This window comes from Mesocricetus auratus, unplaced genomic scaffold, assembly GCF_017639785.1.
Source record: "Mesocricetus auratus isolate SY011 unplaced genomic scaffold, BCM_Maur_2.0 Super-Scaffold_6730, whole genome shotgun sequence".
Classification (NCBI taxonomy): Eukaryota; Metazoa; Chordata; class Mammalia; order Rodentia; family Cricetidae; genus Mesocricetus; species Mesocricetus auratus.
The window spans coordinates 98,990,050-99,013,848 of NW_024429184.1; the positions used below are offsets into that span (position 1 = coordinate 98,990,050).

Below are 23,799 nucleotides of genomic sequence, written 5' to 3' on the forward strand. Positions count from 1 at the left end.
AGGCCTGACTCCCAAGTCATTTCTGGAAGAACAGATAGGGTATCGTCTAAAGTATTCTCGAGTTATCTCAGGAGTTACAGACCAGCCCTTCTAAGCAGGCTGTTTCTAGAGTTAGACTGAAGCCTCAGACATAACCAATGAGATAACAGTCGTGAGGTCTAAGTATAGAACTCAGGTCCTGCAGTAGTCAGAACACAGACTTGCTTCAGTTCTCAGGACAAACACTACAACTGCATTCCATAGAAGACCTATGAAAATAATACTTCCAATAAACAAAATATACTGACCCAGTGCTGTCTCAAGACCTTTAATCTTACCTTTACATCGTTTGAAACCTAAAAAGAAAAACTGTGAATAACTCCTATTTAATATTTTTTCTATAAAAATAAATTTGTAATGTTTTTTAATTTAGCTAGAGTCACCATCAAATTCACTACAATGTCTCAGTAGTAGCTCTCATGTATTTAAGCTGTCTCAATAGAGTGCTGTTTTCTTTTTTTGTAATTTTAAAAATACTATGTTATTTATATTTGTGAATGAAAAATGGCTATACTGTCATTTTATATACATACTGATACTGGAAACAGAATTCAGTAACACAGCATTTCCAATGTAGAGAGAACACAATCATGGAAGCACTGTTACAGAAAGTGGAAGAGAAATCATGAGCAGTGATTTTTCATTCTCACTGAAGAGTAGCACCCTCGAAGATCAAATCCATCTATAATACTCATCTACACTGAGATCATATACAGAGGAAAGATGGTGATTGTACTTACTTTATTATTTTTCTAAGCCATTCATCTTCCTCACACTCAATTCGAAGAAATAAAATATAATCGTAAGAAAAACATGTTCTCATTATTATTCTCAGGAAAAGAGTCTCTGTGTCTTGTAGAGCAGGAACACTGTGCAGCAGGTGTGGGGAACACAGTGAAGTAGGTATGCTTGCTGGTCCCGGAGCATCAGGGTACTACTGTTCTGATCCCGATGCACTGGACAGAACACCACTCTCATTATCAGGCATCCACACTAACTTCATGGGAGCTGAACTGTAAAGAACCATTTTTTGGTGTTCCCAGATCTCACTAAGTAAGAAATGACTTTATACAGGTAAATATAACAATAGAATCTTCTATCAGTTATAACTATAGGCTCTTCTTTAGTGTAAGGTGGAAAAGCAGTCCTTTGAATACATAGATAAAGTATTACTGTGGTCTAAAGATTGCTGACTGGTACAATGTTGTTGTAAAGAAGACAAGGTATACATCAAAATCACCATTACATTAACACACTTCTACAGCTTTCTATCAGGTTTTCAAATAACGGAGCCCGTTCCTTTTCTAGGCTGACAATTAGTCCTGTGTTGGCATTATTGCTGGCTATGAAACTCACCACCAGCAGTAAACGATTGAAATGAACCACCTCACCTGGTAGGTATTATAGTAACAGATGATACCTTTATTTTTTGAAAGTCAGAGTTTGCTGCCTTGGTCTGTTTTAAGGGCAAAAGCAGATAAGAAGCCAGGCCTCAGGGCACCCTCTGGAGCACTGTGTTAGCCACTGTAATGACAGGCACCCTGTCTCTACTTGATACAACAAATGCATGGAGCCCTTTAGCGCTTGGCAACTTTTTGTACAGGAATCACTTTAGATCATCGGCCATGAGTAACCCTTTCTCTCACAGGATCAATCTCCACGTCTAAGCAGACCCGCATGTCTCTCGCCTGGGGCCCGGGTGTCCCTGCAGTTCAGTTGCTTCTCTGAAACTTCCTGTCACAAGACTCCGAGTGTTGTTCTCAATGAGTGCCAAATCCAGTCCTTAGTAACACCCACACATGTTCTACATGTTACCCTTGAATAAATGTTTATAATTTTGCTTTGACCAATTTTTTGAGATAATTATTTTCCCTGTTCAAACACCAGAAATTCTTTCAAACAGAGGTCCTTTGCTTGGCACAGGGAGGCAGGAAACCTGGACCTAGAGGCCAAACTATTCTTCTGGGATAAAGGGCCTAACACAGACATTCCCAAGATGGCTGGACACTGATAACCTGAAGCCTCAGGGATTCATAACCATTTCAAGGAACTCCCACTCTCAAGTGAAACTGTTTGTATGCATTTCAAGTCCTCTGCTACCACTTACAAACTGTATAGCCACTCAAAAAATCTTACTAGTTAAATGCAAACTCTGGAAATGAACTTTGACTCCTTGGGGAAATTTGCCTGTAACCAATGCTGCAAAGCTTTCATTGTGACCTTTGGGAAAACCATTCATCTTCAGTTTGTAAAATCAAATTTCATAAATCCAATGACTACACAAAGCTCATTTTTCCAACAAAATAAAAATGAAATTTGGAAGCTGACCTAAAGTTACATTTCCAGGACAATCTTTCTATCACTCCACAAAATGTACAATATGCATGCTTTACCAGGATACTTATAGCTAGACACAACATTAGTTCTTAAGAAATACTCTATTTGTAACTGTTATAGAATGACATTTTCCTGCTCAGAAAGATTAGGATTTATCAAGAGTGTATCAACAAAAAAACAATAATCATAGGTCTATTTACAGGCCCCAAATCCTCTTTGGGTTGCTAACAAATGCTGAAATGATAAAGTATGAACTTGAAAATTCTACTTTCAAATTGTGTCCTCTGCCAATATCATATAATCAATATGATTTGTTTAAGGGATTCATTTCTGACCTATTTTATCTTTTTTTTAAGCACTAAATACACAGTGATTTTTGTTCAGTGATGAGCCCACAAGTACTGGCAGCAGAAATGAAATCCCAATATACTATTTTCTATCTGTGAGGATATGGACAAGTTATTAAGCCTCCATTTCATCATCCACAAGACGGTACTTAATAAGACCATTCACAGGATTAAACATGCTAATGAGTACCAAGCTTTGGATGAGCCATCAATAAATATTAATTTGAGTATTATTATACTTATTACCCATCATTTTCTTATTACTTACAATACTACCACACCTGAAGTCTATACTACTTAGTCATCTCCGGATGACTCTGCTTCTCCCACCCATACTAAGCCATTCTCTTCCCAAAGCTGAGAGAACCTTTACTAAGACAAAAACAATTATTCCAGCTCCCCTTTCTGCATAGGGACATAGTTAATCAGGAAGTATTCCAGCTGCCTATAACACAAGCCTGCCTTGGCTACCTGGCCTGACTCTATACTCCTATGCCTTTCACCTCTAGTCCCCAATCCCCTTTATGCTTTAGCCAGCTGTCTGTGCACCGCCCATGCAGTACAGAGTTCTGTCCCTGTCCCGGGGTATGTCATATGCTAGTCCAAAAGCTACTTCTCTAACTGGCTGACACTCCTAACTCCTGCCTTTTCACAAGTCATATTCCTTCTGTTCAAAACCGCTTAGCCTGAAATGCATTACCTGTTTAAAGGATCATTTCCCCCATGTCTGCCTTGCCTCCAAGGTTATAAGGTTGTAAACCTGGGAGGTACATCTCCCAGTTTTGCTCATCCTGTTCTTTATAACCCAGTTCAGCCCCAACCCAAGGCAAGAGGAAAACAGTAAATACTACCATAATAAATGAATGAACGCATACAGGGAGAGGTTAAAATGGCCAGTCTCAAAATGCTGCCTCAGCCCGCAGGTTGTTTCCTTAACACACAGGGCCTCTTCTTGCTTCTTCCCTGCTTCCCTTCCTTTCTTTCCCTCCCTCTTTTCTCTCTTTCCAATACATTTTAGCCTGGCTCAGGTGCTGCCCGCCGCCGGGAATACACACAAGGACCCACAGGAAGGAGCCCAGGCGGCAGGGCGGCGCCCGCGGGCCGGAAGTGCTGCTCGCGGCGGAAGTGCGGCGGGCGGAAGCGGCGGCCGGGCGGCCTGAGGCTGAGGTGGGTTATGGCGCTGGCGTTACGGCGAACGCTCTGTCTGCCGGGTGGTAGCTCGCCCCCGCTGGAGGAGGCCGCGAGCCCTTCGCCGTGCGGCGCGCCGCAGACCTCCATTGCAGTTAGAGGGGATTTAATTAAGCCGAGAGCTATAAATCCCTGAGCCACTGGGGGGAGATTGTAAACGCGCGCTTGTGATGGCGCTCTGGGAACCGAATAAATGACGGGAGGGAAAAATACAGCTTTTCGAAGAAAGCAGAAAATGTCTCAACTCATGCTTCTTCCAGTGATTCACAGATGCCCTGGTCCCGGGTTTAATTGAATTCTATGAAGTGGCCATATCACACTTGACAGCCTGCTGAGTTGACTGCCTTTTTAAATAAGTGTTTTGAGCAGCCATGTTGACCTTCAATTGGGGTGAAAAGGTTGAAAAGTGCAGGAAGGGACATTGTGAGTGCCAGGCCCCTCCGGACCCGGCTGTCTGGACCCCGACTTTGCTTTATTGGGCAGAAGCAGCCCTCTGGGCTGTGGACAATAGAATAAATCAGACATTACAGTGCTCAACAAATACTTAGCCCTGTCGCTCACCCCTGACAAATACCAACTAATACAAATTTTAATGAGTCCAAGGGTATAAAGTCTCTGACAGTTGTCACTGATGTGAATAAGTATCTGATTGTTTCTAAGGCTCCCTTTAAATGGGGTTTGCCTTATCCTTACTAATCACGTTTATATAAAACATTTCTAGTGTTCTTCTCAAAAACAAAAACAAAAAAAAAACAAAAACGTGGTCTGGCATGACCCAAAAAATTCCCATTTCCAGGGATGGTACTTAGAATATGTTATATCCTGACATTGGTAGTCAATTTCCCAACCTGTGGCTTCTAAGAGCCATCTCAACTTGTTCAAGGTTCTCCTGAGACAGCCAGAGTGGCTAATTAACCAAGGCTCTTAGAGGCCACAGTTACCTCATTCAGTAAGATTCTGTGGAATAGCTGATTAAAATGCACATGATGCACTCTGCCAATATTTAGCATGGTTTGATTAACAGGTAAACAGCAGAGAATAAAATGCAAGGGAAGCAGCCTGGTGGTGGTGCTTATCTACAATCCCAGCACTATGGTTTAGGCTGGCAGGTCTTAAGTTCTAGACCAGCCTGAAGACATAGTGACCTTGTTTGAACAAACCACTACCAGTAGCAGCAGAAAGCATGGAAACAAGTATGTCCTGGAAAATGCTGAGTTATTGTTTTCCTGAGATAAGGCAGAACTAATCATGGTTCTGTGTAAGGTGTCGAAATCTAATAACCTGGGGTCCTGCTATATGAGGAATTTCCTGGAACCAGAAAGGTACAGTTGTGAAAATTAAAATTTATAGAGTACTTTAAGCAGGCTCCACATTTTCCTCCCTGTTTGCTGTGGTCCACTTGAAGCTTTACCTGCTGAAGAAGGATCAGTAATTTTTGTCTCTTTTGCTAGAGGAATATGCAGTTTTATTTAGATAGACTATTGGCAGGTAAGTAATAGGAATGAATATTATTCTAACTTGAGAATATTTTGAGCTATGTTTCTGTTTTGTTCCAGTACAGTATTGTATTCACAGGGGCACTGTACTGAGAGACACTATGGAGAGATTCCTTCAAAATAAGTTTGTTTTAATTAAAGGGTTTTTTTGTATTTCATATTTTTTATATGCTCTAACTGGCCAATATATTTAGTTACTATTTCTCGTGCTTGGGACTTCAAATATAGTAAGATGTTGAGGTGATGTGTGATGTAGTCAGGGGTTTTTATGATCCTTATTGTAAATACAAATTTTGCACTGTTTTATTCAAGGGATATATATCAGAAGAAACCAAAAGCCACCTGGAATAGTTCCTGAATGAGATTTTATTTCTGTTTGCTGCTGTTTGGAAGAGGGATATCCTCTGGCTCAGGTATGTGTGGCTATACATGTAGCAGGACCAAGTGAGCTTCTCCAGCTCTTCTCTTTGTATATCTAGCAAGTTCTAGGGACAAAGTCATTATGGGGGGGGGGTATATAAAATGAGACATTGTGGCTAATTCACACAAATACATGATTCCACATCTCTGACCCATTCCTGTACAGGTAGGCACAGGGATCAGAAAGCGTAAAGACAGTACCTCTCTTCTTTTTCTAATTCTTATCAAAGAGTTAACTTCCCAGAGATGTAAACAAAACTTAAAATGTCTGCTGTTTTTAGAAGGTGTCAGTCTTTGGCTTGTGATTCTAGAGGCCGGAAGAAGTAAATACACTGATGCTAAAGGCTTGACAAGGTCCTCCCCACCCCACCCCCCACCCCCACCCCACCCCACCCCCCACCCCCCCACCCCCACCCCCACTCCCGCCCCTCCATGACCCATCACACTAGAAAACTAGAAAGGGGACCAATCCTGTACAGAAAGGGCTCCTTTTCAGTCAGAGAGAACAACATTAACTCCCCCTCCCCTTTTCACCATAATCTTCCATGACCAAATATCTTCTTGGCTCTACTTCTTAAAGGTTTCGTCACCTTGCCATTGCAGTATTGGGATGGAACTTCCTGCACTTGAACTCTGTCAGATTGTATCCAACACATAACATCAGTACTATCCTGCAATGACTGGGTTACTTTGTTCCTTAAGGGCAGGGACAGTGTCTTAATCACTTCTGTTTCTAGTATCTGACATTTCATACACTCAGTTCATGCTATAGACAAAAGGCAATATCCCTGGAGGAAGGCTACTCCTATAAAGAACATGAAAACACCAGTGGGAAAGCAGCAGAGAGAAAAGAAAACCAAGAATCACCTTCCACAGAGTGACTAAACGAAGTTAGAAGGAACTCTTTGATTAACAGCGTGGACCAGGGAAGGGTATGTTTGAAAATCCACAGATTATCGCCAAACTGCTCTCTAAGCAGATCTGTCTGGTGAATTGTAGGCATTTGTTGTATTGAGTTGACTACACAGCCTGGAAGGCTCCACAGTTCTGTATCTATACTCCTTCCAGGATTACCATGCTCAACCCTTCACCCAAATATCTGTTCAGCAGGTATTTGCAGAATTATCTGTGAAGGTATGCTAAATTACTAACTTACCTGGGCCATCGGCATCTTAATTTGATCCTGTCTCAAGGGGAAAGGACCTGTCACATTACTATTTTAAGCTAAATTGCTTAAATAACAGTGAAGAAAACCCACAGTTGTGGTTTTTGTTTGTTTTTTCCCTCCTTTACTAACAATATCCCAGTGGAGTTCAAAATTCACAACACACACACACAGTTGTGGAGTACATACTGCTTCCTTCTATTTACTTGATTACAACCATAACTAGAATGTTATAAACAAATGAACTTCCTCTTATTGTTCTAGTACTTTCTCTTGTTAATAATGAAATAATAGGAAAATGGGTTTTAGTTCAATTATGGGGAAAGGACATGACATTGGATTATTTGATTTTTTTTTTACTTCTAAATATATATGGTTTTTCTAGGCTAAAAAAATTATTATATTACTTAATAGAAAGTCAGGTGTGGCCATCTGAAATATACTGTGGAAAAAAGTTTTCATGTTTAAATAGAAACTAATGTGGATCTTGTTAGATTTAGAGATCAGAACCCTGTTTTATGCTAAGAGAATTTTCTACCTGAAATGTAGTTCTTTCTTCCCATGAACCTTAAAGTAGTGTTAAACAAAACATATACATAAGCATATGCCCTTGTTCAAGGAAAAAATAGGAATAAACAAAACATATAATGTATAAAAGAATTGAACATAGTTTCCTAAAGTCACTTCCCAGTTCCAAAATTTGAAAATATTTTATTAATGGTAGCTATGGAAGAACAAAGTTAAGACTCAGGAGATTGTAGACTCTTACACAATTCAGAGTTGCCAGGGCCTGGTCACAGAGTGAATTGTTCTCAACATTCGAATCAAACTCTGCTTTGTACAAGCTTATGACTTATTGATATTAAAAGACCAATGAATTGATGGATTTGCAACAAACACCTTGCAGGTCTTCTGTGGTCGTCTTTGGAAAGATGAATTGAAAATAAATAGAATACTAGTGACAGATGAAAGATATTTTGAATTGCAAACTTGTTTTTAGCAGTGAAACTAGTATTACTATCTGGGCATAATGTGACTAAAATGTTTATTGAAATTGTCTTCTTTCTGGCTCAGTATTAAATATCAGAGGGACTGGATCATCTTGGTTAAGAAGGATAATGTCAAAAAGAGGCTCCATAAGTCCTTATGCACTTTGTTCCCATTCCTTGAACTAGATGGTTTTGCCCTCAGTCTTAACGCTATCTTTATTTGAGAATGGACGTTTCAAATTGGTTTTTAAACTCTGTTAAGCCCTCCTGTCTAATATAAGCTAACTGTATTGTTCAGGTTTTCTTGATTTCAAGAATGGGTTTGCAGTCATTATGTCATAATTGAACTGAACATTATTTTATACTTTGAATTAGCACTGAGCTGTTCTGACTCTAGGCCAGTTGCTGAGTCAGTACATTTGGAGTTGAGGCTAGAAGGAGGAGGGCACCTTGTGAAGACCCCTTTGTATTAATTAGTTCAGAATTCCCTCTAGACTACTCCTAGATACTATGAGGCATGTTCTGTGAAGTGCATGACTTTGCTTGATTAACATGTTTTATTTTTCTCAGTTGAATATTTCCAAGGAAACTTCCTTGACCCTTGACGTTATCACATGCACCATCGCATTACAGAGTAGACTCCTCTGCCATAATAATCTAGAAGGAATGACTGCTGAGGTCTAGAGATTCTAAAAACTCTTGCATGCATGCACTGAAGATTCTTTTCCTGCTGCACGGCTGTCAGCTGACTACAGGCCAAGCGCAATGGTGCTTCTAGATGAGGGGAAGAATGCCAAGATGAAGAGGATATGTCATTTAAAATAACATTTTAAGTATGTCTAATAGTATGTCCAACTCCCATGGTTAAACAGTTTCTAGACAAGTGCCAGGCCACTCTAACGTCAGCCCCCCCCCCCCCCATTTTCCAGTTTAGTGCTTTCTTAAACCACTGCCTCCCAGTTATGAGTAAAGAAAGCAATTGACAGTAAGCAAGTGTATTTACACCTGTATATGGATCTCAAAGCGAATTCTGCATTTTTTTTAAGCTTCCAAAGACAGAAACGTGTTCAAAGCCTTATGCAAGCATGGGCCATTCCAGTGCTATTTCTTCAGTATGGGATTGCCCTTTCTTGGGTCACAAGGACATTTGAGACCTAAAGCCTGTAAACATGCTTCTCTTGGGTCTCAAGAAAATGAGAGATCAAGGCCAAGTAGTAGAATTTCCATTTCACACTTGGCAAAACTAAGGTCCAAATAGATGAAGAGTTTTCCTGCATCTCCGAACTTTGTGGCAGCTGCGATTCTCTTTAGGATCTATGTTTACAGAATCCTCCCCAAAGAAAACGTGTTTAGGGAATTCAGACATAGAATTCCTATGTAAACTCTACAGGAAACTGAACTTTCAGCTCTAAATGAACAATTATACTATTTATGCTTAGTTCCTCTGATTGATATGTTTGAGTATGAATTGTGTTTATTTAAAATATTTTTGATATCTGCAGCAAACTTACTCAGAACTGCTTGGGACAAGTTTTATCTTTAAAGATAGTTAATGCTCCTAACTTAACACTTTCCTTAGGAGGCTTCTGTTCTGATATACATAGTTTGAGGAAATCATTAGTATTAATGGTAATGACTACTGTTTCCATCTGTGAAATAAGGACAAGTACAGAAAAAGAGCCACTGTTTAAAACCTGTCAACGGAAAAATGATTCTTGAGAAGCTCAGTTTGGGTGTCCTGGTTTGAATTTCTGGAAATTTCTGAGTGAATTTAACCATGACCTCATGCCAGGGTATTTGCTGTCCAGTTTTGCATAGACACCGTACTGTCCATTTAAGTAGTGTTCACTGTCTGAAATGTTGAGCTATATCCAAAGTATTTTTCAGTCCTGTAGTTTCTCACTTCTGAAACCATTGTTGTAGAAATGTAAATCTGTTGTCGGCCAATAAAAGCAAAGTTCCAGCAAAAAAAAAAAAAAAATCAAATCATTGTCATTATTTATAAAATGCCTCTAAGAATTATTCCATAACCAACAATTAAGCTTTGGTTCTATGTTATGTTTTGATTTATACAGCTTCTTTTAAGACAGTCAATATTTGTCTCCACTCTTTTCCTCCCTTAAAGTTGTTAAATCAGGCAAGAACCAGCAAGGGTATGTGTTAGTATCAGGCATTGGTTATAGGAGTAATGCCTTTGGAGCAACATCAGATACATCTCTTCTGGTTCATGTATGTCCTTTCTAGACAAGCCCTCCTCACTGCTGGGCAATGGATGCTTGCATTGGGAAACACCCTTTCCCAATGGCTTCCGCGGTAGCCTTCTTTCCAGCTTTCCTCCTACCTCCACAGTCAAGCTGCTTTTCCTGGCTTCTCTCTGCTGGATCAGTTGAATTGCCTTAAAGATCTATCTTGAGCCCTCCTTTTCTGTACTGCTGAGATTATCTCATCTAGTTTCACAGCTGCAGACACAATCCTTATACCAACAAAGACTCTAATTTTTATCTTTAGCTCTGGCTCTTCACATGAGTACCAAACCTACATATGTCACTGTTCATTTGAATCTCAACATTTCTCTAACTGTTAACAATTAATCTTCTAAAATATTGGAAACAAAACACTGTTCAAACCCATCAGTGGTTCCAAAGACATACATGACAAATTACACATGGCTTGACAACTATTACAAATTCTCTCTAAAGTCCCATACTGTTCCTCCACTATTCTTTTTCTTTGCTTGGTTCATGTTTTTCCCACCATCAATATCCAACCCATGATTTGGAGTACTTCCTATTTTGTCTATTTATTCATAAACTCCAAATAATTTGAAGCCCTTCTCTTGTGACAGTATCTCCAGTCTTAGCCCACAATACTTGCTTTTTCCTCTCTCACAGCATTTTGTATGCTCCTATTGTTATACTTCCTGTCTTTCTAGTTTACCTGTCTGTGTATGTTAATATTCTGACCAGATTTTGGCTCTTCATGAATGAAGTTCATCTCTTACTTTCAATCTTTTCTTTCCTCACTGTTGTGGAGCTAATGGTCATTAGTTTGCTAATACTATAAAGCATGATATAACTTTTATCTTAATTAAGAATCACCCTTCTGAATCCACAAACTCTATCTAGAATTTTTGTTGCTTGTATATAGTGTATGAAGTTGATGTAAGCTAAACACTAGGATTGATGAAGGAAAATGTAATGGCTTAATTTTACTGAGAATTAGAGGGGTTGTTCATGAATTAAATGGTAGGTATGTAAATTATAATTTTAGTGAAATTGTAATCATAATCATACTGTATAGATAAGTCCTTAACTTGAAACAGCTAAAGAACATTTTCGAAAAGTTATTGCAAACTGATTATGTGTGAATGCAATTGAATGTGGCACCTATGGAGTCTGAACGTAGAAACAGCTATCCAGATCTCTATCCCATGCTCCGTGGAGAGCCAATGAATCCTTGAGGGAATGTATAAAGAGCAGATGAAGTCCTAAGTGGATGTGTATTGTTCACATGGGCACAACAATGTCAAAGATAAATGCCCCGATGCATGGGAAACTGGCAAGCAAATCATCACCTCAAACTGCATAGTCAGAGTGAAGCTGGGCAGCGTGCTATGTACAGTGGTCCACGAGTAGATATCAGGATCATTGCTGTAATGCCTTGTCGGATTTGATGCCACGTTTTTAGTTCTCCAGGCCAGGTCCCATGACTGTGGGTCTGAGATACTGGAAAACTACCTGCAATTCTATCTGCTACCTACACTCCATATTCTTTAACCCTTGGAATTGGCACCTCAGTGTCTGTTTACTGAGACATTTAGGTTTTGTCCCTGTACAGTGCCTTTCCTTGTCACTTCCAGCTGCACAAGGGCCCTTCCCTCCCTCTCCTGATTTTGCATCCAAGATCTTAGGTTGAAGAAGTGGGGGTTCAAATACAGCTGTTTGCAAACTCAAAGAGAAGTGCCAGGAAGGCATCATTTGTCCCTGCATCCCTAGGCTAGGTAGAACCCAGTGACCTGAGTTGTCACCTCAGCAACCTCACCTAATTACATAAACTTTCAATATGCTAAAACATAGGATTTGTTCCCCAAGAAGGGGTGTGTGTTTCTTTTCGTTTGGGTAAAAACAGGAATGTTATACATGGATGGTAATGAATATGAAGAGGAGCACTTAACTTCTCACATGGCACAAATGACTAAACAGAAGCCTTGAGCTCACTTTATAGAACACAGGTTCTGCAAGAGCTATGATAATAGTGTTTGGTTAATGTCAGCTCAGCATTAAATTTACATTATAGTCTTGTGCACAAGCTCCAGCATTATCTGTTAATAACCAAGGCAGTACCTGGGCTTATATAGACTTCTTGATGTTGCACATGAGCTAACACTGCAGCTTGCTGATGAATGATCATGTGAGCTTAGAGCTTTGGTGTGCCAAAGGACTCTTTGAATGAATAAAATTCTGGTCAGTGAAGGTCAGTTTCTCTACTCAAACGAGAACAATGTTGTTTGCCTCCTAATCAGAAGCACACGGTGTTTGAAAAATCAGGAGTCCCACATAAGTGATATGCAGCCATAGCCTGGGTAGCTCGTCATGCTGAAATGAATAATCCTTAATAAAGGCTCAAACAACCATAGTGTCTTCCTGTACTATAATCAGTTGCTTTCATGGCGTGCCCTTGAGTGCTTCACAGGGAAATGCTATAAAGTTAAGTTACCTTCTCTTTCTTGCTTCAAGGAAGGCTGAATTGGTCCAATCAGTCCTCCCCCCATGTTGTATTTGATTCTGCCATAAAGACCAATGAAGTCTGCCTCGGTTGTGTTATCAAGCCAGTTTCCCTTTCTCTCTCAGAGCCTCTGAGCAGCACTAGACTTGAAACAGCAGGAGTCACTGTCTGTATTGTTAGGCTTCAGAATTTTCTTTAAGCACATTCTAAATCCAGTTTTATGCTTTTTCTACTTTCTTCAGTCTGTGACAAAGGTGACCCAATTGTGCTTCTTTGATATTATGAGCACAGTTCTTTGTGTTCCTGTCACAGAGACATATAACAAAATACAAAGGATAAAATTGTGTCTGTATAACAGGAATACCTATTTCATGACTAAAGGAACATAATTTTAAAACAATGTTGTCAGGAAGGCCTACTATTACAAGTTTCTAATCTCAGCTGTTTAGAAGGCTAAGGCAGGAGGAATACAGGTTCAAGGCCAACCTTGACTACAGAGTGAGTTCAAGGACATCCTGAGCTATTTAGTGAGACTCTTAAGCTTTGTGTTGTGTTAAATGTTTTTTACTCTTGGCTTTTTGAGGGGCCCACTACCCAGCTCCCAAATAAATCACACACAGAGTCTTATTATTACTTATGAATGCCTGGCCTTAGTTTGGTTTGTTGCTAGCCAGCTTTTCTTAACCGGTCTATCTTTTCCCTCTGGGCTTTCATCTTTCTGACTTCTGTGTACCTTACTTTTCTTTTTACTCCATGGCTGGCTGGGTGGCTGGCCCCTGACATCCTCCTTTCTTTGTTCTCTTGTTGCTGCTCCTCTTCCTCATTTCTCCTTCTGGTTATCCTCTCTGCCTGCCAGCCCCACCTGTCCTTTCTCCTGCCTCTCTATTAGCCATTCAGCTCTTTATTAGGACCACCAAGTGACACACCTTCACAGAGTTAAACAAATGCAACATAAACAAAAGCCACGCACCTTAAAACAATATTCTATCACATTTTTGCCCAGCATTTATGAGTCCTTAGGTTCAGTTCCTAGTACAGGGAATCGGGGAGGAATTTTGGCAGCTCACGATAGGACCTAATAGTCAGAGAGCACTTTTCAGAATGTTTTTTAATAGTACTAAGATAGGGTTCAAACATAATCAAACTAATGAAAATGTCACATTGATAGAGTAGCCCACATAAAGATTTTACTTCAGAAAGACATAATTTGGTGAATGTGACTTTGATAGCCATGATATTAGGGTTTACAGAGTTAGTAAAATGAGCTCAGAAGAGTATTCAAGTATTCCCATTGGAGTATATAATTTTACATTTAATTTTTTACAACTGTAGTGAACTTCAAGAATTAAGGAATTTAGCTTTAATGTCTGTCTAGGTGAAGAATATGGGACTTTTTCTTTATATTGGGCTCTAATATAGATTTATAATACACTACGTGAAAAAAATAAGTTAATCGAACAATGTATTAAAAATGCATGTACCTTAGACCATTAAAAATACGCAAGTTGTAAAATTGAATAGTATTGATGCCTTTCTCAGTAAATAAATGTGTCAGGTTTAAGTAATTAAAAATGTGTGGGAAAGTAGAAACAGAGAGTAGAAAATAGCAGTAGTTGTAAGCAGAGTGGCCATAGCATCACTGAAGACTCTACTTAGTTCTGTGGTTGATTGAACAAATATTCCAACAACTCTGAAAAGAATGGCAGCTCTGTTTACTATGGCAGCCTTTATTTGTCTTGGGTGCAGCCAAGACCACATGCTGTGCTTTGTCATGTTGGAAATAGTGAAGCCAATTTCCATTGTGGATGTGAATTTTTTTTTTAAGCCTTAACACCTCAGTCTCAAGTTAGCTAGGTAGAAGCAGTAAGTTTTCCTTTCCTTACCATCCCAGCCAAACATCAATAAATCGTCTGTGCCTCCCCCAAATGCATGTAGCTGTAGTTCACCATCCTGATCACAGTCTTGGTACACTGCTATATCAGATCCCATACTTTCCATTTCCAAGACTTATATCTCTAATGTTTATAAAGCTAATTTTATAATTTATATGGATATCAAGACTTAACACTTAGTTTCGAGTCTCACAGACTGCTGTAGCATTCTTTACATTCACTGTCTAAAGTAATTCTAAATAGCAGATTCATGCAGAATTCATACTACATTCCTTTTTCTTGGATTGCCAGATCATTTAGTTAGCAGGGAAATCTGGGTAGAAGTGGAAAGGCAAAGGATTATGAAAAGGGTAGAGGAGGGATCATTGCTTTTATGGATCAGTATCTGAACTTTTTGTCCTGTGATTTTTTTGTAGTTTGATATGAGTTGGTAGCTTTTCTAAAGTCTTATCATTCTGTCTGAAATAAATTTAAGGCTAATTTACACCGAGAAACCTAGTTGCCAGAGAAGAGTAGCAGTTAATAAAGTCATGCTCTGTGAAGTCGCACACAGGAGATTTGAAGTGGTGGCAGTACTAACTGCAGTGTCTCAGTCCAAAGTCAGTAGATACCCTCAATAGCAGTAACTTTTAGTTTAGAGACAGGCCTAAAGAATGACTGCTGTCCACACAGAGTGATCGAGTGGATGTGAGATTGTAGAACGAGGGAAAGGCTCACTCTAGTATTTTAACAATTGAGCAGCTATTTAAGTACCTATTATGTGTTCATTGATTGTATATGCTGAGAAGTACTGGTGTGAATAATACCTGATCTTATAGAACTGCACTGTAGTAGAAGACTCATAAATAACTGTAAATAGTCAGGGGCATCCTGAAATGGAAACGTGTATAATAAGGTTATGCATTAGGTTGATTCACAAAAATATTGTGACTGAGGATACAGAATTATAGGCTAGCCTCCGTTGGTAAGGTGGTCAGGAGACCCTTCAAGGAGGTAATTTGAGTCCTAGGGCAAAGTGAGGAGAAGCTATATATCCTCATGGAGAGAGAGAGGGGCAGCGCAGTGCTACTGGGGAAGAATGGTCTTTGGATGTTCAAAGACAAGGAGGGAAATTGTCAAAGGTGCCACTTGCCAACATAAAGGAGGAGAAAGTAGTAGACAGAGTTAGAGAGGTAAAGGAACTAAGAAATTATAATCATCCCAGGAATGAGTTCATCTTGGGAATAGTGGTAAATGGTAAAGGTAACCATACACGTGTGTTTTAGAAGTAAAATTGTAACATTTAGAGATTTAAAGACAAAGCTGGAGGCTCAGTGGAACAACTAGGAATAATAGGGTGTCTTAGTCAAGCTGAGGAGCAGAATGGGGGAACTTCAAAGCCCAATGTTTGACATGCTGCTATTAAACTGTTCCTTCTGGAATCTCTCCAATAAAAACACTGGTGCATTGATGTATGAAGCTTTTGAAAATCATGGCACTCTCCTTTTAAAGCACTTCTTAAGGCGTTGAACAAATTAACTCAGACTGTGTCTCTCTTATGGTTTCTCTACCTGCAACTTCCAATGTAGGAGCAGAGATCTCAGAGATGGTTCACACTATCAGCTGGGAACTGTATGCCATTTATTTCTTTTACCATGGGAGGACTGGGTGGTGTTGGATGCTTACCAATAAAATTAAACTGTCCTTATGACTAAAAACCATCTCAGGACACCTCCACTTTTAGGGAGTCATCAGGATGCTGGCAACATCTGCAGTTGAAATTTAATTTCATATGCAAATTAACAAACTCATGCAGTTTGCTTACAGAAACGAAGTGATTAGGCTCAAAACTAATCCATAAATAGGGTTTGGTTTTTTCTTTTTCTTTCTTTTTTTTTTAATTCTAAGTTCTGTTTTGCCTGGAGTACTGCGAATTTATTATGGACATTTGCCAAACATCTGGACCTCTCTGACACTCTTGGACTCAAAGTTACAATTCTGAAACTTTCATATCCAATCATAAGCTTGCAAGTTACTGCTTGTATTCTAAGAGCATAGTTGATGGTGCGTAAGTTTACTGGCTTATTTTTCTTTTGGCAGGATTAAAATGCTCTGGTTTCAAGGAAATAGCCTGCAGATTGCCAAATCCTCCTTTGGACTCTTGCGAAATCTCTCTGCTTCTAACACCCTTCTGCCTGTGCTGACCTTATTCACAAAGGTACTGAGTGAAAAACTAAAATTCCACTTCAAAAATAAAATATTATCATTGTTGGCAGAAAAAAAGTTATATATCCATGAAAAAGGGTCAAATCTGTAAAGAAAAGCAATGGGAATTTTTTTCTTTAGACTTGTTCTTCAATTTTTCCTCCCTAGCATTTCATTCTTTCTGTTATTGAAGGTACACTAATATATACAATGGTCATTTAACCCCACATTTAAAAAAGAACTATAGACTATAATTATGATATTTAAAGCTGTGCTATGTAGAAATAAGTCAGTTCTTGTTATTTGTGGTAATTATGTCCTAAAAACACTATAAACTTTGAAATAGCTAATAGTAAACCTAAGAAAAGCACTGAATTGCATTCCAGTAAGCCTCTGATCGCAGTATTTTTTTTGTGAACCAACTATGTATAACCTTAGTGTATGTGTGTTTCTGTTTAAAGATGTCTTATTCAGTGATTATTATTTAGTCATTAGCATTTTGCTCATGGCCAACAACACTACAACTCATGTCTAAATGAAACTTGTCTGACATTTGTATTTCCTCCGTGAGGCACATCACAGCTTTCTTTTAACACCATGCTTAGGGGCTGTTTTTTTTTTAAATCACCAACAAAATACACAGCCACAAAAAAAAAAAAACCAAAAAAAAACAAAACTGGCATTACCCATACAGTAGTCACACCCATGAAACTACCTGTAAGGAGACTAACTTATGTTTACAGTATGGGGGCTAAAACAAGAAGGCAAAGCATTATCTTATTAGACCTTATTTTAGAAATGAATACTTCTGGCAACTCAGACTTGTTCTAGCTTTGTGTATTAGCATGTTGGTGACTGACTATAAAAGTGCCTCCAGTATGCTGGGTGTTGGTGGTGCATACTTTTAATCCCAGCACTTGGGAGGCAGAGGCAGACGGATCTCTGTGAGTTCGAGGCCAGACTGGTCTACAGAGCAAGTTCCAGGACAGCCTCCAAAACAATACAGAGAAACTCTGTCTCGAAAAACAAAAAACAAAAAAAAAAAAAACAAAAACAAAAAAACAAACAAAAAAAAGTGCCTCCAGTATTGTTTGAGGAGTTACAAATTTTATCACTTAGGTAAATTTACAAATAAATAACCTACAAATAATGAAGACTGATTGTACTTGCTTTCTTATCCCTAGCATTACTGTTAAGTCACAGTGGTGTGTGTGTGTGTGTGTGTGTGTGTGTGTGTGTGTGTGTGTGTGTGTGTGTGTGTGTGTCTTTTTCTGTCTATGTGAATACACGTGTGTGCAGGTGCAATGGAGGCCTAAGGTTGATATCAGGAGTCTTCCCTCAGTCACTCTCCACCTTGGTCTTTGAGGCAGGATCTCTCCGACTTAAGAGAGAGAGCCAGTCGATCTAACTCACCTGCTCTGGGGAATCTCCTCTCTCTGCCTTACAAGCACTGGACTTCCAGGCAAGCCGTTATGCCCACCCAGCATTTCCATGGGTCCTAGGGATATGCAAGTGCTTTAACCACTGAGCCATCTCTTCCCTGCCTTAGTTTAAAATTTTTAAGTTTTCACCCTGTAATGTTGTAGTACAAGCATCAATAATGTCTTCTTCCTAGTTAACATCACTTTGTGGAATTTATAATCAAAAAGAAACATGAAGACAACAGAAGTAACTTTTTTAAGCACATCAATTCAAATAAAAAAATCTTGCTGATTTTCAAATTTTAGCCACTTGACAATTTAAAACCAGTTCTGACAGTTGTCTAATAACAAAGTCTGCTAGTTGGGATGGTCCACACCTATGTCTCCCAGTACTTGGGAGTCAGAGAGAGGCAGGAGCAGGTTTAATACCAGCATAGGCTACATAGCAAATACCAAATCAGTCAGGGCTTACATGTAAGGCCTTATCTGAATCTCATCGTACCCCCCAAAAGGTAAAATTAAACTTCTAGTTAAGAATATTTCATCTAGATTTTGTATCATCAATAATATTGTACTGTTGGAAATTATAGAGCCAAAAATATTCCATTATCTGAGACAATAGCCCACAAAACTAGTTGTACTCTCTTGGCTTATGATTGCCATGCCCTCTTTTTTGGTTTCAACAGCAGTTGAACATTTGCAGAAAATAAACAAAAACCCAGTCTTCCATTCATCTTAATATGTATACTGAACCTTGTGAAGCACATAAGATATAAGTAACGCATGGTCCAGTAAAAGAAATGTAAAAGTCAAGAATTTGTTCTTTGTCTAAGGCAAGTGGAATAGTGCACTTTCCAGATTGAGTTTAAAACAAAGGGTTTGGGGGTTGTTTTGGTTTCTGGTTCCAGCCAGTGCTTGATTCAGAAAACAAGGTTACCAGTCTCTTCAGTTTTGTAATCTTCTGGATTAAATTCATCTTCATTTTGGCTCTTCTCCTTTATGACTACAGCAACCCTAAGCCAGATCTCACATTTCAGGTATCTATGGAAATAGCAACAGAAGGCCCTTGGCTATTCATGGCTCTGATTGGCCCATCCCTGAACCAATCATCGGCAAAAGAGATAGAATGCCCTGAATGTTTGCACCTGTGTCAAGCATTCCCCCTTTCTTGTTTAGAGACAGAATTAGCCACATGCTGAGAGAAGTTCCTGTGGAACAAAACTGTAACCTTCTTGCTACAAGAAAGAATGGGTGGGTGTTAGATGGCCATCCAACAGTTCAAGAACAACAGAGTGACAAGTACCAGAGAGAATCTTCAGAAAGGCCATCCTGACCATGGGCCTTTTCTTGTCTGGGCTGCTTATCCCTTCCAAAGGGTGATGAGCCTTTGGAAAGATACACATAGATATGCCCTCACATATTTGCATTAGCAATTTATACAAACCTCCACAACCCTGCCTTTGAAAGCAAAACACCTTTACAAGTCTCATTGCAAGCTTTTACTATAAAAGCAACCTATAAAGAGGTACATTCAGTACATCTGCAACTTAGCATATTCTTATTTTGTTTTTACTTTCAGGCTCTTACGTTATTCTTTTGATACTTTCTCAGGAAATTTTAGCATGAGTGTCTTACAGCAACAAACTATCCACAGTCTGTTTTTTTGTTAATGCTAATAACAATTTGATGAGGTGAATCCAGCCAAAAAGACCTAGAAATATCCAAGCCCTTATTTTCAAAACATGCCCTGAGTTTAGCTGAAGAAAAGGTATATCTTGTACATAATAACTTATCTCTTCCTAATATATTTTACTCAAGCAGAGCTAATACTGAATCTATGTTGAGCAGCTTTTATACAAGTAACAGTAATGCTGGATATCTTGTGTTCACATACTAGAACCTATAGCTGGACTTTCTTCTTATGCACAGTGGCTAAAAGACCATTAATATCTGCCAGTCTGTGTTCTCCCCCATCTTCCCCATAAGGGAATTGAAGAATACAAACCACAGCAGGTCCTAGTATTTCCCTATGCTTTATGTAGAACGTTAGTCATTGTGGATACCTCTAATAGTAAAACTGAAAACACACTGTGAAGTGCTACAGTCATTCATTTGAATTGAAGAGACTTTTTTTTCCTCTTTTAAAGGTAGAATAGTCACTGTTTCACTCCTCCCTGATAGAAATATTCCTCTGGACTTATTAGGAAAAACAGGCTGATTAAGTTCAGTACTTCCCAGTCAGAAAAGATTTAAACCATTCAGGTCAATTGTATGAAGCCACCACGTTTCTCCTTACTTAGAAAGGACAGAACCCTTTGCTAGGTAGATAGGTCAGTGAAAAATAGGGAGTATGTAATGTACAAGACACACACACACACACACACACACACACACACACACACAGGTATAGACACACATATAAGGAAAATAACAACAACAACCAAAAAGTGCAGAGAGCATCTGTCATGAAATAGTGGCTGTTTATGAGAGTCTGTGATAATGTTTTGTTTTAGAAATAAAGTCATGTGATCTATCTCGTAGAAAACTTTCCTTTGAAGAAAATGCAACATGTCTACGGTGTGTGTTTGGTTTTTTTTCCTGGGTGGGGTGTTATACCAAATACCTGCCTTTAGGTTTAACAGCTTTTGTTTTTCCTCTAGGATCCATGCCCGCTCTGTGATGAAGCCAAAGAAGTCCTCAAACCGTATAAACACAGGGTAACTTTCATGTATTTGGGATGGATAGAGTTTACTGCATAAAGTATCTGCTTAGATCCTTTCTGTAGGAAAAGAGATTAAATGATTTTTCATTTAGAGTTCGTTTTTATTCCTCAGAGAGTTTAGTATTGACTTATTTCCATGAAACCCATTACCCCTAAGTGGTTTTCTCTATTACTGGACTTTTTTCCTCTCTGATGCCCACTGTGATTCAGAGTTAACTATCAGAATATTCATGCTTACTTTAACCTTCAGCCCCATTCCTTTGTCTTACCTTGTAACTTCCATCGATGTGTTTTTCCTTTAGCAAACCATTGTAGCTGGGCCATTCTTACACCAAGACTTCTTACATCCTTATTTGTAGGCAACTTCCCATCTGGGACATGTTTTATTTTATTAGGAACAGAGCAGAGCCCTGCTGCTGGATGGAGCAGGTGCAACAGAAAAGTAGGGAATTCGGGAGGTAGAGTAAAGGTAAAGAAACCAGTCAGGCTTTGGAAATGTAGTCCATTGGATTACTGTAGGCCTACAACAAATAGGAGAAAAGCTATGTGTTTTCTCCTTTACAAAGTCTGGGCTTGGCACATCATTGCAGTTGCTGCATGGCTCTGTGACCTATAATACACAGTGCTTTAACCTATCCGTGTTTTAGTTTATTTTACAGGAGGTGGACATTACACTTCCAGAAAATTCTACTTGGTATGAAAGGTATAAGTTTGACATCCCCGTCTTCCATTTGAATGGCCAGTTTCTGATGATGCATCGAGTAAATACCTCAAAGCTTGAAAAGCAGCTTCTGAAACTTGAGCAGCAGGTGCTGGAGACAAACTGATGCCTCATGGTTTCCACCTTCTCTGTCAGAAGGCATCTGCCTGAGGGTATGGCTAGGGTCTTTAATTTCCTCATCACTATCACAGTGCCCTTATGATGGTATCACATAAATATGTTGCCATTACTCTTCTGATTGATGCAAATACCCACATGAGAACAGTTTACTTATGGGCATTTTGTAAACTGGGAGCACATTGTGTGGAGGGGAAAGCTGCAGGGAGGGAGAGGTCTATTTGTTGACTTTATTTTTCCCTTGCCTGTGAATGTGGAAGCCCTTGTCATGCACTGAGCAGTGTCCTGATGGGAAGAAGGCACTGCAGTCTGCCGCTAAGCAGTCCTGGAGACTAACTTGTAATGGAGTAAATGCTCTCCCCCTCAGTAAAGTGAAGTGTGAATTGTTAATAACTGTGCACAGTCAATAAAAGGTTTTTTAGCGAATACATCTGCATGGAGCCTATTTCAGTGGAATTTAATAATACCTGTTTAAAATTAGCGTTCACTTTTGTGGAGTAGAAGAGAATAATTATTCTAGCCAAAGAGGCTTCACTTGAGAAAGACAAAGGAGCCTTAATCCTCCACAATGAATATAATAGACTCAGCTGTACATGTCATTGTGGAATTGATTTGTAATGTGGAGGACATAAGCTATCATCAGTTAAGTTAATTCAACTCATTGTAAGATAGTAACTCTGTCAAATTTTAGCCATTTTTAATCATAACTGCACATATGTACCATCTAAACGTCAAGTACTATTTTATATAAAATACCAAAGATTTAGTTTGTACCCTTATTTGTATTTTGCAGGTTTGTTAAGCATGGATTCACTTAAAAACAAAACTCTACTTTCTCTTAAATCATATCATTATGAGGTTCTTCTGTGAACTGAACTGTTTGTATATCATGAGCCACTAGATCCGTAACTGATCAGTGTGATTTGATCTTAGAATTATTGAGTATTATAATCCACTAACCTTAGACATTGTCCTTATATTATATGTAAGGAAGAACCTAAAGTTTAGGGAATTTTCATGACCTAGTTCATAGTAACCCAGCTACTCAGCCACTCGGTCAGTTCTTGCCAGAACTATGGCATTTCTAATGTTCTCTGAACTTACTGTAGCTATTCCATTGTATTATTTCCAATACAGCATCTGTAGCCATTGTGGGTTCAACACAAAATAAGCCATCCAAAAATCGCAATATCACAATTTAAAAAACAAACAAACAAAAAGCCTTACATTGGCTGAAGAGATGGCTCAGCTCTTCCAGGCCTTAGGCTCTTCTCCCAGCACCCATATGCTGGCACACAACATCCATAATCGCAGTTCCAGGGACTCCAACAGGCACACGTGTGGTGCGTGTACATGTATGTAGGCAAAACCTTCATACACGTAGAGTAAGATAAGTAAATCTAAAAAGTTAAAATCAAAAAGGCCTCGTAACTGAAGAACAGTGTTCATACTTTACACAAGCCTTTAGTAGACAGACTTCTAGAATGACACCAGTGTCTTCGCCGTGTATACGTCCCTCCCCCGTGAGTGAATAGAAATGTCTTTGGTATAGCTGTGTGATATTATATGGCAAAGGAGAGATTATCCTGGGTGTTCCTGTTTTAATTAGATAAGCCATTGAAAAGCTTCAGAGAAGTCAAAGAGGTCATTTCTAGCTATCCTGGAAGTAAGAAAATAGCTGTCTTGTAAACTCCCTGTTTAGGCCACATAGCAAAAAGCTGGGGGAAGTCTCTAGGAAGTAAATAGTTCCTGGGATAATACCAACAGGAGAATAAAGGCATCAGTCTCATAACTTCAAGGAAGTGAGCTCTGCCAGTGATCAGTGAGCTCGAAGAGGACCTGGCCCAGTGGGAGAACTGCTGCCCTAGCTAGCAGCTCAACTTCAGCTGAGTATTACCAAGTAGTTATGGTATATAGGAAGAGCAGAGGCTAACGGTAAAATAGCACCTCATCAGAATAGTTTCAACAGTATGGTCTTTTTCAAGCAATGACTCTACCATGTGGCTGTGTGTGATGGTGCACTCCTTTACTTCTAT

General features: G+C 39.2%; 1 protein-coding gene, 1 long non-coding RNA gene and 1 pseudogene across 5 annotated transcripts in view; 1 reads left to right on the forward strand and 2 right to left on the reverse strand.

Annotated features, from left to right (window-relative positions):
* The window catches only part of LOC121138861, an 87,504-nt gene that overhangs the window by 34,543 nt on the left and 29,162 nt on the right, over nucleotides 1-23,799 (reverse strand). The window lies entirely within an intron of this gene.
* Nucleotides 365-3,567, reverse strand: LOC121138860 (annotated as a pseudogene).
* On the forward strand, nucleotides 3,831-22,189 carry CUNH5orf63 (chromosome unknown C5orf63 homolog). Of its 3 annotated transcripts, XM_021226618.2 has the most exons (6): nucleotides 3,831-3,890; nucleotides 5,720-5,820; nucleotides 6,588-6,759; nucleotides 16,678-16,795; nucleotides 20,864-20,920; nucleotides 21,573-22,189. In XM_021226618.2, the coding sequence occupies exons 4-6, from the start codon at nucleotides 16,685-16,687 to the stop codon at nucleotides 21,750-21,752; spliced, it is 348 nt and encodes a 115-aa protein (XP_021082277.1). In that variant the 5' UTR covers nucleotides 3,831-3,890; nucleotides 5,720-5,820; nucleotides 6,588-6,759; nucleotides 16,678-16,684; the 3' UTR covers nucleotides 21,753-22,189. The 3 variants fall into 3 exon arrangements, with proteins under 3 accessions (XP_021082277.1, XP_005069153.1, XP_012968219.1); XM_005069096.4 differs by lacking the exon at nucleotides 6,588-6,759; XM_013112765.3 differs by lacking the exon at nucleotides 6,588-6,759 and having other exon boundaries at nucleotides 21,585-22,189.

Coding starts and splice junctions, on each gene's coding strand:
- CUNH5orf63 (XM_021226618.2), top strand. CDS start 16,685: ATGCTCTGGTTTCAAGGAAATAGCCTGCAGATTGCCAAATCCTCCTTT. Junction 16,796..20,863: donor TGCTGACCTTATTCACAAAG/GTACTGAGTGAA, acceptor TTTTTCCTCTAG/GATCCATGCCCGCTCTGTGA. Junction 20,921..21,572: donor TCAAACCGTATAAACACAGG/GTAACTTTCATG, acceptor TCCGTGTTTTAG/TTTATTTTACAGGAGGTGGA.